This window comes from Amblyomma americanum, chromosome 7 (assembly GCF_052857255.1).
Source record: "Amblyomma americanum isolate KBUSLIRL-KWMA chromosome 7, ASM5285725v1, whole genome shotgun sequence".
In the NCBI taxonomy this organism is placed as follows: Eukaryota; Metazoa; Arthropoda; class Arachnida; order Ixodida; family Ixodidae; genus Amblyomma; species Amblyomma americanum.
The window spans coordinates 70,143,401-70,160,626 of record NC_135503.1 but is presented as its reverse complement, the minus strand read 5'-3'; the positions used below and the strand labels follow the sequence as shown (position 1 = coordinate 70,160,626).

Below are 17,226 nucleotides of genomic sequence, written 5' to 3'. Positions count from 1 at the left end.
TGAGACGCGGTAGGGACGCTGCCGCAAAGGGGTATGTGCTGCGGCGTCAATAGAGTTGGAAACGGATGTCGTGCGGCCCAAGGAAGGTTGCTTGTAATCAAATGAAGCGGTAAAGCGCTGAATACTGGCGGCAAGTTGAGCGCGTTGCGTAGGGGACAAATCAGCGTCGATGGAGCGTTCGAAAACATCAAGAGATAACGGGTCGACGACGTAAGGAGTAGGTGTAATGGCGCTGATTGGAAGAGCAGCATAGGTATCAGTATCGTCGAGGGGGTAGGCATCGGTGGGATCGAGCAACCGAAACCTGCCAAGCGACTGTCCAAGGAGTAAAGTTGTAGGGCAGGAAAACGGTTTGCGAACGTAAATAGCGCTTGAACCATCACAAATCGTGAGCAAGGCGTGCGGCAGTAAAACGGACTTTATGGTGGCACTGTGTGACAAGGGAGCGTAAACAACGGTTGCGTCGAAGAGGGCGGCACAACAAAGCAGCACAAGGGCGGAGGAGAAAGGCGAACCGTCGGTTTCTTCGGCTACAATCACTGTAGCGCCAGTGGGAGGCGGTACGGCAAAGGGAGCGTCAGTGACTGGCGATTACTCAAGTTCGGCACGAGCGCAATCGATGACAGCTTGATGGGTAGATAGGAAGTCCCAACCAAGTATAACGTCGTGCAAAGCGCGGGCGAGGACAATGAATTCGATGATAAACGAAACGTCGTTGATAAGGAGACGGGCGGTGCAAGCTGGTATGGGCCGGATATCTTGATCGCAGGCGGTGCGTAGGGAAATGGAAGGAAACGTTGTCGTCATTTTTTTCAGCCTACGGAAAAGATCGTAACTAATGACAGAAATTGCGGCACCAGTGTCAATAAGCGCGTTGACGGCTATGCCCTCCACGGACACCGCAATGACATTGGCAGGTACAGAAAATGGGCTTTGACGATTCGCTGGTGTCGTAGTTCTTGCCTCCGGAACTGCGGCCTTCGGTTTTCCGGTTGGACGGCCGGTGGGTGGCGGGTCTTCGGCGATCGGGAACGATGGCGAGGAGATGGCGAGCGGCTGCAACGGATGTCATAGCGGGAAGAGTCGCGAGGAGGCTCGTCATGGAACGCAGGCAGTGGAGATGTCGCAATCTCGTAGGCTGGCTCACGACGATAGGCGTAGGGATGGGGACCGCCACTGCGGCGCAATCGGGCCACGTGACCAGCCACGCCACAGGTGTAGCATATGGGCCGATTGTCTGCCGTGCGCCACGGGTTTGCAGGCATGGGCTGGCGCCGTGAAACAGGCTGAGGAGCTGGAGGGGAAGGCGGCTGCTGAGCGTAGAGATTGTGGGGCGGTCTGTAGGCAGGGGCAACAGGCAACAGCGTATGTGAGTGGCGTCGCGACGAGAGGTTGCTGATGTTGAGCGGGCAGCACTTCAGCGACCTGCTCCTGGATGACGCGTTGAAGGCAGGGCGCCAGGAGGAGGCGGGCACGTGGAGACCGATAGCTGGCGTGCGACTCCCTCACGAACAAAGTTTTGGATGTGTTGAAGTAGGGACTGGTAGTCCATGGCATCATTCCCGGTTAATGCCAAGCTTAAGAGAGTGGCATCCTGCAGGCCTGAACGCCGTGTGGAAAGGCGCGGTTTGCGCAGCTCATCAAAGCTTTGCCAGAAGCTGACGACGTCGGAGACATGCTGGGGATCCTTGGCGACGAAGATTTTAAAGGCATCGTAGTCAATTCCTTTCATAATGTGCCTGATCTTGTCAGCCTCGCTCATGGAGGAATTGACACGTTTTCACAGGTCCACGACGTCTTCTATGTAACTGGCGAAGTTTTCATCAGTGAGTTGGACCCGATTTCGTAAGCATTGCTCTGCGCGGAGCTTACGGACAGCGGGACACCCAAAGACTTCGGTTTGGCTGGATTTGAGAGCCGACCAGGTGGAGATGTCGGCCTCGTGGTTACGAAACCACAGATTTACCACGTCTATCAAGTAGAAAATGACGTTAGTAAGCTTAACAGTATCGTCCCAACGGTTGTAAGCGCTTACGCGTTCGTAGGACGCCAACCAGTCTTCTACGTCGATGTCATCCGTGCCACTGGAAATGGCGGGATCTCGCTGCCGCGCGGCGCCGGAACTGGTGACGGCGGGTTACGGGGGCGCAGCTTGGGGCGTGGTCTCGGTCATGATGGAAGTGGGAGGCAAGAAACGGCTGCGGAGCTCCTGGGTGAAGAGATCGTCGCACCTCCACCAATTGTAGTATAAGATGTCAAGTGGCCTTCAACCAAGAGGTCCTTCAGAAACCAGGAACCCGGTACGGCACAACACAGGAGCGTTTTTAGCGTTCGGCATGTCGTCGGCTTCTTCTTCAACAACACCCACACTTTGTTTTCGTGTTCTTTTGTCACCGCCCGCTGGCGCTTCCCAAGCCTCAGTTCTGTCCAACAATATATGTATATTGTTTTAGCTTATAAAAATTTTAGCTTATAAAACGTTTGTTAGGCCTGTACTAGAATATGCTAACACTGTTTGGTTTCCTCAGTCTGTAACCAATATTTCGCGACTTGAAAGAATTCAACGTAAAGCAGTGGGGTTTATTCACAACAAATACAAAAAAAACGACTCACCAACACAACTAGCTGAAATCTCCAGGCTTGAAACGCTGTCAACAAGGGCAAAGCGCGCGCGACTAAAATTTCTTTATCAGCTCCTCAATAACACTTTTAATATCGATTCATCAAATTACATTTCACTGTCACTAAAACGTGCATTAAGAAACCAGCAGGCGTATACGCTAACCGAATATCCTTATTACAGTGACACTTTCAAAAATTCTTCCTTCCCGATAGTAACAAGAGAATGGAACCGTCTAGACGAATCCATAACTAACGCCCATTCATTTTCAAATTTTTGTACCGAGCTAGAAGCCGTGTTTTAAAACTAGAGGAGTGGTTAGAATGATTTTTCTGCATTTTTGTCTATTTTAAGGAGTACACGACGTGTTTTGCTCATGTTAATGTTCATGTTTTCGAACGAGCATGTTTTTTTCTTCAGTTACTTGAGCAAATCTGTCAACTTCTTTTGAGTTTTTTTTCTGGGTTATGAACTGTCTAATCCTCTGCTGTGATACGTGTTATGCCCACCTGCTAACGTCTAAACTAGAGAGTGGCAGTATTTCAAATAAATCAATATATATATATATATATATATATATATATATATATATATTGTAGTGTGGTAATCTTCATCGATATAACCACTGACATGCGTCGCGTGCTGCCGCTCTCAAGGACGAAGAAGTTGTTCGCTGCCTTGCTCTTTCGCCACGCCTGACGCTTCGCTGCGAGTCTCCCCTGAGCGGCTGGAATCATCTGGGTTCACCGAATAAACACACCCCTACAATTGGTGCAGGTGCTGCTGGGTACGTTCCCGTCCACCCTGGAACTAAGAAGCCGCACGTTACCCTCTGCTTCCAGCATGCCGGATGACACTGCCACGACATCGTCGCCCCTCCCAACCACCGTGCTGTGTTCTGGAGCTCTACGGCAGCGTGATCCGTGCTTCTTCAGTGGCACAGCCGACCAGGACGTCGACGATTGGTTGGCGGCATATGAGCGCGTCAGTAGCTACAACAGATGGGACGACGCTATCAAGCTAAGCAATGTAATCTTTTATCTGACTGACGTGGCGAACCTCTGGTTTCGCAACCATGAGGCAGACCTGCCATCTTGGTCTGCATTTAAAAAGAATTTTGCAGAAGTGTTCGGCCGCCCTGCAGTTCGCAAGCTCCGGGCAGAACAACGCTTGCGTGAGCGCACTCAGCAAGTCGATGAGTCGTTCACTAGTTATATAGAGGACATCGTGGACCTATGCAAGCGTGTCGATCCGCTAATGACTGAAGCGGATAAGATCGAGAACATCATGAAAGGCATCTCTGACGACGCGTGCCAAATGCTCTGGGTAAAAAATCCTGCCACGGTGAGTGACGTGATCAAGCTTTGCCAGAGCTACGACGTGCTTCGTAAGAAGCGCGCTTCTACCCGGCGGTCCGGTGTTAGAGACGACGCCATCTCTACACTTGCGCTGGGCGGTTCTACCCCATCAGAGGACAGCCCTTTACTTCAGCAAATCAAAGCCTTCGTTCGAGAAGAGGTCGCCCGCCAGCTATCGCTGGTCCCTCAGTTACAGGATAGTGGCCGCCTTGTTCCTGACATGGCTCCGTCTTTGGCCCCTACCATACGGCGTGCCGTTCAAGATCACATCGCTGACGTTCTTCCTCCCAGCTCCATGCTCCCGCCCAGCCCTGTGCTGCCGCCCAGCCCCGTGCCAGCGCAAGTAACGGCACCACTGACTTACGCCCAAGTTGCGGCCAGGCCGCTCATGCCATCAGCATCTCTTTCCTACCAGGCCGCTCCTTCCAACCTTCCTTCGCCTTTGCCTGGGTCTGCATTCCATGTCCCTATTCCAAGGGTACGCCAACGCCCTACGAACCCTTGGCGTACCGCGGACAACCGACCAATCTGCTACTCTTGCGGGCTGCCGGGCCATGTCGCACGCCTTTGCCGCCAACGCCTTCCACCTTCTCGACCTGAACTATGGAACTACTCCTACAATACAGACCAGCCCTCGCCGAGAAATCCGCCCAGTTCCGAATTTGTATCTCGTGACAATCAAACGTACACAGCTCGCCGATCACCTTCCCCTCGTCGCCGTTCCCCGTCCCCACTCCGACGTTCTACCGGCACCGTTGAGGGAAACTAACAGTCGCAGTTCCCGGGGCAAGAACTGCGCTTGGTTCGAACTCTTCAAGTCCTCGGTGTTCTCCCACTAACGTAATTCAAGTGTTTGTCGACGGCGTCGCAGTACTCGCTCTAGTCGACACGGGCGCTGCCGTATCAGTCATCAGTGAAGCTCTTTGCCGTCGTCTTCGTAAGGTGACCACCGCACTTTCCGACTTTTCGCTTCGCACCGCCTCATCACAGCGCATTCATCCCTCAGCGGCGTGCACGGCCCGTGTTCTCATCGAAGACGTCTTATACACCATCGAGTTTATTGTACTGTCTCGCTGCTCACACGACATCATCCTGGGCTACGATTTCCTTTCCACTCATCATGCCGTTATTGACTGCGCCCGCGCGGAAGTTTCCTTTTTACCTCTTTGTGATACCGTCTTGTGTGACGTCCCTACCCGGCCTGCAAAACTCCTCGTCGCCAGTGACACAGACATTCCTCCATTTTCTGCTGCCCTCGTTCCACTCTCCTGTGAAAGCGTTATTAGTTCGACTGTCTTCTTCACACCTTCCGACGCCGCTTCACGCCATCCCTGCCTCCTGCTTCCATTTGCGGTCCTCAAGATCGAAGATGGCCTTAGTGCAATGTACGTCTCAAATCCATTTTCGTGCCCGTCCGTCCTGCTACGCGGCGAGTGTCTCGGACGTATTGAAGAACTTGATCCCGCGCTTGTAAATACTCTTCCTGCAACGCCTACTTCATTAGACGTTAATGTGCTCAGCTCTTGCGATACAGCGACCGCTTCGACACCACCCGATGTTCTTCAACAAGCTATTGACGCAGATCTCCCACCCGCACAACGCGATCAACTCGCTGCTCTTCTACAGAACTTCACTTCTGCCTTCGACCTTCCTCACACTGCTCTGGGTCGCACGTCTGTCGTTACGCACGCAATCGACACTGGTACAAACGCACCTTTACGACAGCGTCCTTATCGCGTGTCGGCCTCTGAGCGCCAAGTCATTGCTGACAACGTGGACGACATGCTTCGCCGGGGCGTCATACAGCCATCTAACAGTCCATGGGCTTCTCCGGTTGTTTTGGTCACCAAGAAAGATGGTTCCATCCGGTTTTGCGTCGATTACCGTAGGCTTAACAAAATCACGCGCAAAGATGTCTATCCTTTGCCGCGAATCGACGACGCCTTGGACTGTTTACAGGGAGCCGAGTATTTCTCCTCTTTGGATTTGCGCTCCGGCTACTGGCAGGTACCGATGGCTGATAATGACCGCTCGAAAACTGCCTTTATAACACCGGATGGATTATACGAGTTCAACGTTATGCCCTTTGGCCTCTGCAATGCCCCGGCTACTTTCGAGCGCCTGATGGACACTGTTCTTCGTGGACTCAAGTGGCAGACCTGTCTTTGTTATCTGGACGACATCGTAGTTTTTTCTGCCGACTTTTCTTCTCACCTTCTCCGCCTAAAGGATGTCCTCACGTGTCTCGCCGGCGCTGGGCTTCAGTTGAATTTGAAGAAGTGCCACTTTGCCGCTCGAAAACTCACAATTTTAGGCCACGTAGTTTCTAAGGACGGCATTCTTCCCGACCCCACCAAACTTCGCGCAGTTGCAGAGTTCCCGAAGCCAACCTCCCTGAAGCAGCTTCGGAGCTTTATCGGCCTCTGCTCCTACTTTCGACGTTTCATCTTGAACTTCGCCTCTATCATCGCTCCTCTGACCCAGCTCCTTGCCGGCAGCTCCGACCTTTCCGCCTGGACTCCAGCCTGCGATAAAGCCTTTGACACTTTACGCCGCCTTTTGGTTTCGCCGCCCATTCTACGCCACTTTGATCCGGCTGCGCCTACGGAGATCCACACTGATGCCAGCGGTATTGGGCTTGGTGCCGTCCTTACCCAACGTAAGCCTGGTTACAGCGAGTATGTTGTGGCATACGCCAGCCGAACATTGACAAAGGCAGAATCTAATTATTCAGTCACAGAAAGGGAATGTTTGGCCATTATTTGGGCTATCGGAAAATTTCGTCCTTATGTGTATGGTCGACCGTTTTACGTTGTGACCGATCACCACGCTTTGTGCTGGCTTGCCTCTCTGAAAGACCCATCCGGTCGCCTTGCTCGCTGGGCTCTTCGTCTCCAGGAGTTTGACATTCATGTCATTTATCGATCAGGGCTGAAGCATACGGACGCGGATGCTCTTTCCCGCTCGCCATTGCCTAGAGATAATTCGTCTGACCACGTCTGTGCCTACGATATGTCGACTCTTACAACTATCGACATGGCTACCGAGCAGCGGAATGACCCCTGGATCAATGCACTTTTGAATTTTCTCTCAAGTCCTACTCCCGGTCATTCCTCCAAAGCGCTCGTCCGCCAAGCACACCACTTCTCCATTCGTGACGGTCTTCTCTATCGCCGCAATTATTTGCTTGATGGACGGAAGTGGCTTCTAGTCATCCCGCGTCATCTCCGCGCCGACATTTGTGCTGCGTACCATGGTGACCCACAATGTGCTCACGGTGGCGTATTGAAAACCTACACACGCCTACGTCTGCGATTTTACTGGCGTGGAATGTACCGCTTCGTAAGACATTTCGTGCGCGCTTGCGAATCTTGTCAACGCCGAAAAACTCCTCAGAAGTCCTCTGTTTCGTTGCAGCCGTTACCCTGCCCTGCTCGTCCGTTTGACCGCGTTGGCATAGATCTCTATGGCCCTCTTCCGACTACTCCTGCTGGAAACCGGTGGATTATTGTGGCAGTAGACCATCTGACTCGCTACACTGAAACATCACCGTTACCCTCTGCCTCTGCAAGAGACGTTGCTTTGTTCATTCTCAACAACTTGATTCTTCGCCACGGGACTCCGAAGGAACTGCTCAGTGACCGCGGACGCGTTTTCTTGTGCGACGCTCTCGAGGCCCTACTGAAAGAATGTCGCATCATTCACCGCACCGCTACTTCTTACCACCCTCAGACGAATGGCCTGACAGAACGCTTCAACCGTACTCTGAGTGACATGCTGGCCATGTACGTCAACGACGCTCATTCCAACTGGGACCACGTTCTTCCCTTCGTAACCTACGCGTACAACACTGCGATACAGACCACCACTGGATTCTCTCCTTTTTTTCTTCTTTACGGGCGCGAGCCAACCTGCACAATGGACGCGCTTTTTCCCTACCGCCCTGATGTTTCTGAATCGACGCCACTCTCGGACGCCGCCCAGTATGCAGAAGAATGCCGTCAGCTCGCTCGTTCGCTCACAAAGGAAAATCAATGGCAACAAAAACACCATCGTGACACTGGTGAGGCGCCTTCATATGCGCCCAACTCCCTGGTGTGGCTCTGGGTTCCTGCCACAACCGCCGGCCTGTCAAAGAAGCTTCTTGCTCGGTATCACGGTCCATACCGAGTGCTTCAACAAACATCTCCTGTGAACTACGTAGTTGAGCCCGTTACGCCATCTGCGGACTTGCGTCGCCGTGGACGCGAAATAGTACATGTGGACCGAATCAAGCCCTACTACGATCCGTCTGTCCTTTCGGCACCATGAGTCGCCAGGATGGCTCCTTCTCTGCCCGGGGGGGAAACTGTAGTGTGGTAATCTTCATCGATATAACCACTGACATGCGTCGCGTGCTGCCGCTCTCAAGGACGAAGAAGTTGTTCGCTGCCTTGCTCTTTCGCCACGCCTGACGCTTCGCTGCGAGTCTCCCCTGAGCGGCTGGAATCATCTGGGTTCACCGAATAAACACACCCCTACAATATATATATATATATATATATATATATAATGGCACAAGGCAAACAAGTAACATGTCTACTCTTTTGGCCAACGTCATAAACTCATGTACATCCAGAATATGAAGGGAGAGATTTTAGGCATATAAATACAATGCCGATACTCCGGTGATGGCCCTTATGCTGCTAGTGCGGCGAAATCCGCGCTGAAGTCATAAATGTTAACAAGAATCTGAATATTGAAACGTGCGAACTTACTGCGGCTTCGTAAGGGTAACTGTCCTCTGTGTCAATTCCTCCGTTAGCAATAATGTACCGGAAAGCTTTTGCGGGATGGCCACCTTTGCAACCTTGGTTGTTGAATTTACCGGAGCAGTCTATGAGGTTTTGCTCACTGAGAGAAACCAGCTTGCCAGTATTTTTAGCGTGCTGTCCTTCCAGTGCTCCAGTCTAGAGAAGGGAAAGAAATAGAGCTTGTCATTTCATATCTCGAAACGTGAAGAAATTAAGCCCTCTTCCTCTGTCGACATTGAGGGCAAGAGTATGGTGTACCTAGACACTCAATTGAAGCAAGTTAATAAACAGAAGAGCGGCCCGGAGAATATCAGGCATTAGATCTCATTACATCTTTCATCTTCCTTTTTAATGGTTTGTGGGGATACGCGACTCTGTTGGAGCGCACAGGTTGGTAGCTAAACCGCACCCCTAAACTGTTTTTTTTTTAAACTACCACTTGTCCTTACGGCACCTCAACAGAAGGTCGAGCTGCCAAAAAATGTGAACAGATTCTATGTCTTCTCCTTCATCACGACAAAATAAAAAGATGGCGTGATGTCGGATAATTTTCTCTATCCTTACGTAAACGATTTCAGCTTACGTCTTCCGGCATGTGGTTGCAGTAAGTCTTTGGTTCCTGGCCAGTTATCGACAAACATATTTTGACAATCCCTTTGGGGCAGGATCACGGTGTTTATGTTCGAAGATAACTAAAATTGTGAGATAAAATGCTCCACAAATTGTTTTTGGACCTATGATGGAAATTCTAGTTACGTGTGCTTTCATTATGAAATTTTTCGCGGAAATCTATGCTATGAATTGACCTTGAATTTGTGTTCACATAAAAACAGTAAGCAAATTTATGATTTTTTTTTCCTGCATTCTTGCGCCTACACGTTTCCAGTAACCGCAAGGCAGTAGCCCAGCTTTCTTGGACATATCTTTCGATTGTGAAGCATATAGTGGTGTATATTAATGTATTGATATTATCATTTTGATGGAAATAGTCTAATATTGTGTTGCGTAGCAAAAACGATTATTTTTACGGCTGTCCTTGAGCTCCTACCTGGTTAATTTTGAGATAGAGAACCATTCGGGTGCGTTTATGACAGGGTATTTTATTCGTTGATATTTATTCTTGTAGTGCAGGCTTAATATATGCGAAAAATTGCGTTCGTAGGTAACATGGTTTTGCAATGGGCGCATGTGCAAACTTTTTTCGGCATCCTAGCATTCAACACATTTTCTACAGAAGTGGCGCCGAAACTAAGCCTTTTTTAAGATAAGCCAAGCTGCTCCAAAAGTTTTGAATATGTTTTTGATCACCATCTGAATACTGTCTCTGTCTGCCGTAGGCAACCTTTTTCTCCACAGGTCTATGCTTCCCTCAATTATATTACGTTCGTGGTTACTTTTACTTGATTTGTGTTTGTTATGTCTTTGCGCATTTTTCAAAATTTGTGCTTCCTTTATGTCAGCTAATTAATTTCTGAAAATTGTTTTCTTTATAAGGCCCTTTGTGCTCAATTAAACAGTCTTTATAGCTCTTGTGGCTCCTGCTAACTGGTAGAGATGCTGAAGCCTGCCACGCAATGTATAATTATAAATATAGTTTGCTTTCGAAGAGAACCCAATTTAACTTCATTTTTCAGCTAGAACATTCTTATTAAAATTGTTTTGGAACACGATTTCTCCCGGCAAATCAGCTTGCAGGCGGTGTTGATTTGCCACTTCACAAGGCTTGTGAGGCACCTTAAACACTCGCTTTTCGAGGCGGATGAACTTGAAGATACGTTGGAAAAGAATGCTGTAGGAGTAACAGCAAAAAACATAGTTACCGACAGGGCATATTATCCTAGTCGCTGTGTGAAGCGCTGCACACGCTAGGACTGCTAAGAAAGCTCCTCGCTGACTGCATAGAGCTTAAGTTCAGTAAGTATGAGGTCTTGGAGGCGATTGAAAAGCGTAATGGCCGTAATATTTTACTAAATAGGACTAGTGCGTTGTTCAGTTTATGCGTGAATACCGGGTTACTGTTGGGGGCCCTGTAGCAGATGCCGAGCAGAATCGTAATCGGTGTAGTGCTGCATTTAAACCACAATATCGTTATATCTGAACTGATATTAACAAGGGATCATGATATTTGATCGTTAATGGCTATAGGAACACCTCCGCATATATAGTGGCTATCATCAATGTGAACATTAGTCTCTAAGAATTTTATCTGTGACGTCGCTTGTTAGCCCTGTTAAATAAGTGAAATTATGTTGCTGCCAGAAGATAAGAGGAACTTACACAGAGCTTCGTGCTTTGGAAAGAAACTCCGCATATTGATGTAGAATACAGAAGAGGAAATAATGACTGGGCGGGTAGTCCGTGGTTGATTTCGCGCTTTCTGACTGCGAAATGATTACTATCCGATATTTTTTTACTGTGCTGGTCTAATGTATATCGTTTAATTGCGATGTGCAACAATTTGTATCGAAGTGAAAAGTGTACAGCCTTGGTCATGGCCCAGCGGCAAACCAAGAGTTCGCAAACACGTTTGAACATGTGGTACTAGGCATGTTTCCGAGCACAAAACGCATACACCCGTTACTCGAGTTAGCTCCAAGGTGTTATTAAAGTCGTCTTCCTGAAGAAAGTCATGTTCTCAGTTTTTGTTCGCGTGTTGGCAGATGTGAGACACGCCGACGCGCTGTTTCGCCCAGTGAGGAGTCGAAGCTGCCATTAGGTTGCGACGTAGGTCCTTTAAAAAAATAGTGACCGTGTAGTGACTCCAAGTCATGGTACCGGGGGCTGGTACTGGGGAGCCCTTGATGGTGAGACCAAGGTTCGTTGGCAGTGATTTTCAAAGGCGGCGTCCCGCCCGCACTGATTCGGGGCTCTCGACCAGTTACAGCAGGGGGGGGGGGGGGGGGGGAACTACGAAGCTTACGCTTTCCATCAATGATCTCTGGATAGTAGGGTCTCATTGCCATGTCAGCTATACAAACTTGTATTACCTTCCTCCAGTTGCACCTTCTGTTAGATTTTTCTCTTTCGGCTTCGCATAGCTCTTTCAGTTTGTCCTGCATTTTTTTAGTTCCACGTGATTTTGCTTCGTTTTTTGCTAATAAACTACAGTTAATTGTTTGGTCCCTGTGTTCTAGGGGACTATTGGATCTTGCTGGCTGGCGAGCCCTTTCGGTCACGTCCTGCTGAACTTTCAGGCACCAGGTCGACAGGACTTCCTTCCACTGATCAAAGGGCGGTTGCTTTGTCCTCTCTACGTTCCTCGATTTATAAACGTGGCGACTTCGCCTTCCTTCTTCGTTGCTTTTGCACTCCTACGCTTGCACTCGTTACCGTCGCCGATGTAAATTATGAGGAAATAGTTAGAATGTAAACTATTGGAACCAGTTAGCAATGAAAGGCCTCGAAATAAAATGACCAATTTTTAATTATTTGCAAGGTCACTACAGCTAGGAAGGAGTGAAAGCAAGCTCAATTGGCAAAGCCGCAGTCAGATGAAGAATAGTCCAGCAATCTTGCCTGCTATAACTACCCTGAATGAACTCGGCAACCTATATTCTGCCGAGCTTAAGCCTGGTAATTACTATTAAAGCTGCAGTTTATCACGAAATGTCCACGGATCAAGGCGTCCTGCCAACACATTGCCGAGTTTTCTATTCATTGGTCTTGCTTTTCCCACGCATGGTACAGGAATATTTTGTGCAGTATGCTGTAGCAGACGTCAAATCAATAGCATGTATTATACATAAATTGGTTGTTTCATTAGAACTCGTTTCAAATTACAAATATATTGATGGCGCATTCATTAAGAAGAAAAAACTCGTACTCGTACGTTTATGCTTGTCAGGACGAGTTGATGGAGCGCAAGACCGCATTCGAGAGATAAGGGAAAGTATTTTCAGAGCAAACGTGCAGAAACCTCTCCTCACGCACTAATTAAGGCATTGCAACATCTATCTAAGAAAAAATTAAATTTTGATAGAAAGTGGAAAAGTAAACGCTTGCCCTTTCGACTGTCATTTTTCAACATCTATTACGCCGCTATTGGGGTACAACAAAGCAATGCTGTCGAATAGAATTTCCTGGTGGGTCTTTTGCGAAATGTGAAGCATATTCACTGCCGCCGTCCGGCGTTTCTTGAATTTGTGTTAGATTGTACACTTATAGGCGCTAAATAGCTGTAGCGTCGGTACTATTAGAATGTGCGCTGAATAATTCCGATACGATATTCTCTTCAAAGGATGGTTTGTTACACGGTAGGCACAGAGGCACTAGGCCTGGTTCCGGCTGAGATGGCAGCAGGAATTCTACTGCAGCGAAACATATCGCCAGACTGGCAGGGTCCGCGACGTACTTACCACCGTGGTTTTAATAACCGAAGATATTCAATAACTAATGGACTTGAAGGCGTTATTCTATTACTGTTACACATACCATTGCCGACAAACATTTCACGCATATGCACAGGGTCATAAAAAAGCTGATAAATACACCTGCAAGCTAGTTTGGTTTTTTTTTTAGCTTTATATGCCGAGATTCACAGGTACGCGCAAGACAATGTTATTTTCCTTCAAAAAAGATATATCTCACCGTTCCGAATGCCCAGCAGGACCCACACTCTTTTTGGTCCTTGGGGCCAGTCACTATATTGTGCTTGCGCCAGTCTACTTCCTTTGGTAAACTCTTTTTGTCGAAGTCCTTCGGAGGCTCATACATCTTCGCATTGTCTTCCTTAATGTCATCATAAATACAGCTGTGACGAGACGCCCACTCTTCGTCTGACTGCGAATAAACAAGCAGACCATACTTTAAATTTTATATTCTGTTCACCGTGCCAAGGCTTGCAAGCAAAAACTATAAATAACTTGTTGACCATCTGTAATCTAATTTCGATGACTGCAATGCTTCCTAACCCAATCTTCCTTTTGAAACGCATATGAGAACTGAAAAGTGCCAAATATGAAGCAAATTTTGTCAGTCTCATGGACCCAATTATTTTGAAAAACTATAAAATAAAACATTTTTGGACCTAAAGGATACCTAAATGACACAATCGTAGCGCCAAGAAAAGCGGATTAAAGTAAGTGTGATGAGTGACTTCTTGACTCTCGCTTGCGTGACTAGGAGTGACGTAATTAATGCCAAGGGCGCAGAGAGCCGACGTCACTAATTTTGAATGGGCTTCTGGCGCGGCCTTTGAGGTTTTCAATAATGCGTGCAGTGGACGAATTTTGAAGTGCCTAGAAAAGAAAGGCGAATTAAATTGCATGAACTATAAAGGAAGACTTCACTAACGTTCTTGAAGTGTATAAAGTTTTAAAGTTGTCTTCGAGATGAAATTGTTTATGTGACAGAATGTGCCCAAAGGAGACCTCAGCAATGATGGGTTGCTCTTTTATGTCCAGCAGCGACGTACCGCGGTTCTCTTGCTTATTTTGTAGCTATTACGTTCTATATTTAATGAATTTCAAAATTTGGCGGAAAAAGTTGTCATTTTTAGACAAACCATATTTATTAAAATTTGCAGAAGCTTGCAGACATTCTTATACAAATATTAAAAATCGTGTTCTAAGCTTGTAACTGAATTAGCACAGCATAACACAGCCCAGAACTAACACTTTAAAGCCAATATTCTTTCCTAATTACAGCCTAACCGTTTTTCTGTGTATGAACACGTTAATGAACGACTTGATGAACATTATATTGTATTCTCACCATGTCTCCAAATCCGTTCATAACTAGTTCGTAGGAGGCTTCACCGTTTGTAAACTTTTTATTGTGCTCTGTAATATACTTGTTATTTTTGGCGAATATCATCTTTTTCTCTTCTTCTTCAGCAGCAGATTTGTACTGGCGTCCTGGAGAGATTGAGGTTCAAGATATTTTTTGTTGACATCCATGACACGAAGGCTTTTTTAACAATAAATATTAGAGGTAGTGACAAACTCAAATGTATTATATGCCTATCGAAAACTAGGCTCATCTGCCCTGATATCTTCTCAGCTTCGCACTTAAGCTGGCGAAACAACTTTTCACAAATCCTTCGTCAGATGTGTTCGCAAAGCTCTTGAAGAGATAACATTCTTCGCATGCTGCGAGTTTGACACTAGTAGAGCCTAATAACTCACTGCACACTCGAAGATATAATTTCACTTCTTCTTTCCAATGTCAAGCAGTTTCTACTGAGACGGAACATCTGCAAAATTTTTTTTCGTTCAGACCTTCAAAAATATTAGCACTATGGCCGCAGTAAATTTTACAAACTGCACTAAATGTTCGCGAGAATGACATGGTCATAGCGTGCCAAATGAAAAAAAAAATCATCTACCTAGCTCGAAGTGGATTACTGACCGTATTTTGTTTTGAAGGCGTTCCATGCATCTTTCAGAGCTTCGTCTTCTGCAGAATTTGAGACGGCCACAGCGGCCGATAAAAAAAGGAAGAGCTTAATCATGGTGTAGATGATGGACTGCAGTTCTCAGCCTGAAGGCCGTGTATATAAAGGTTCAAACCCCTCACCCCTCCGACCCGGGTTGGGGTGTATGACTTGTGAACTTACAAAGAACAGGAAGAGGAACGTTGTTATTTTAGCGCAATTCTATCTCGCACTTTTGTTGCTCGAAAAGCTATTCAGTTCTAAGAAAAAGTGCGCATCTCTAAAGCTACGCCCGTTTTTTTATTATGAAATAATATATGCCTTTGTATTACTTAGCAGCCCGACTGCTAGAAAAAAGCACAAAAGCAAGCTTTTGCTTGTGCTGCCTGCAATTCATGACGCCGCGTTTTCATTTAGGCAGATTCAAAATTTTCGCTCAAATGGGTATTCTTAATGCGGCTAGGCTGAATGCTAAAGCATACGATTAAAACCTGCGCCCATAAAGTCTTTTAGCCATTGCAATCAATAACGGTTCCTCTTTTACATCTACCTCTATATCTGTCTGCCCTTGCTAAAGGCGTTGTACACGTAGCGCAAGACGAAAATCTAACACCGTCATCGGATAGAAATGCATTTGGGCATGTTCTTGTAACCTCCAAGGCTGAACTTGGTTAAAAACTTTTATGCAGTCTGCCAGAGAAACGTTTGAGGTTTTGTTAGGATGCTTTTTGTTATTGGCTTTCCTCTACCCAAGTCCTGCAGAAAATGTAAAACTTAACAAAAGCGGTGTAGTTTAGACGACATTACACTGAAGGTGTGAAAGCAGCAAGGATATCCATACTGCGTATTACTGCTCCCTACCAAGTGCAGGAGTTAATTACGCTACCTGAAAACACAAGAACCTACAGTTTTTCTCGACTGTGCTTGTGTATCAGGAGTAAGCTTCAAAAAATGTCCGTTAGCTGCGTTACGTCATGCGTGTCCTCAATTACATTTTCACAAATGTATTTGTGCTTAAGAGTTAGCTTACGGGGGTATTTCACATCATAATTCCAGTGATTTCCCGCTCTTCACGCCTGCAGTGTAAAGCAAGAAAATATAAAAGAATTAAACAAACAATTTCTCGCCAGTCAGGGGAAAATTCCCATTCTAAATATTTCTTTCTTTTAATCTTTCTTTCTCTCTTTCTATTTCTCTCTTTTCTGATTGTTTTCTTTCTTTGCTATTTCGTAATTTATAGCAGTTGGTGTAAAGTTGTTCAGATGCTCACCATTCTGAGAATCCTAGCCATTCGTTCGGCCACAGATATGCTGAAAAACTATTACACAACTTTCCTCTCTGAATGTGTGACTGTAAGCTTCAATCAAATGTGTTCTCTTCCGAACCTCTTATATTGCTATATTTATGCATCTAAATGTAGAACTTTCTCCGCCCTAACTTCGTTATTGCAACCATGGCCGCCAGATGATGTCGTAACCAAGACTTACGTCATCGAATGCTACTAAAGTACTCATTGATATCCGCACCATCAGAAACAAAGTGTCTAGAAGTTATGTGTACTTGAGAGGCTGCCACACGTTTCCGTAAGAACCAACCACGTTGAGATAGAAGCCTCTGTATTGTGTGATTATTGTTTATTATATGGCTGACGGTGCGTAGTTCACCGATGCACACTACCTCACCTAAAGGAGGAAGCATGTAATTTTTTTCGCGCTAAAAAAGCCTCGTGCAAGGCAGTGCAATGTACCGGAAAACCTCTCACTCCGCCGACTTTTAACCACTTGCATTCTCTGACATATACCCAGTGTCAGCACACTCCTGGGTTTGCATCGCGACTATATCGATGCGCAACCGCTGATTCTGTTTAGTACCGGTAAACTGTCAGATTTAAGCGGTGTCAGAACTTGTCAGTGTAAAATGTTTTCGCCAACAAACTAAGAGGCCTACTTTTACAAATCACTGACTTGCGCCCATTTACGAGTAGTAATCTTTTCCTGTTCACTTCTGACGCAACTTGCAGTCTCGGGGTTAGGCAGAGCTTGTCCTATTTCTCATTAGTGCGCTTCAATTTGTTTAGTGCAC

At 46.9% G+C, this 17,226-nt stretch overlaps 1 protein-coding gene across 1 annotated transcript in view; it reads right to left on the bottom strand.

Moving 5' to 3' along the window:
• LOC144097786 (cathepsin L-like peptidase) overlaps positions 1 to 13,484 on the bottom strand; it is a 39,615-nt gene extending 26,131 nt beyond the window's left edge. The window contains exons 1-2 of the mRNA XM_077630418.1: positions 13,359 to 13,484; positions 8,736 to 8,927 (exon numbers count right to left, since the gene is read on the bottom strand). Of these exons, the coding sequence (XP_077486544.1) occupies positions 8,736 to 8,927; positions 13,359 to 13,484 (318 nt within the window). The remainder of the gene's footprint in view (positions 1 to 8,735; positions 8,928 to 13,358) is intronic.
• Between the last annotated feature and the right edge of the window lie 3,742 nt (positions 13,485 to 17,226).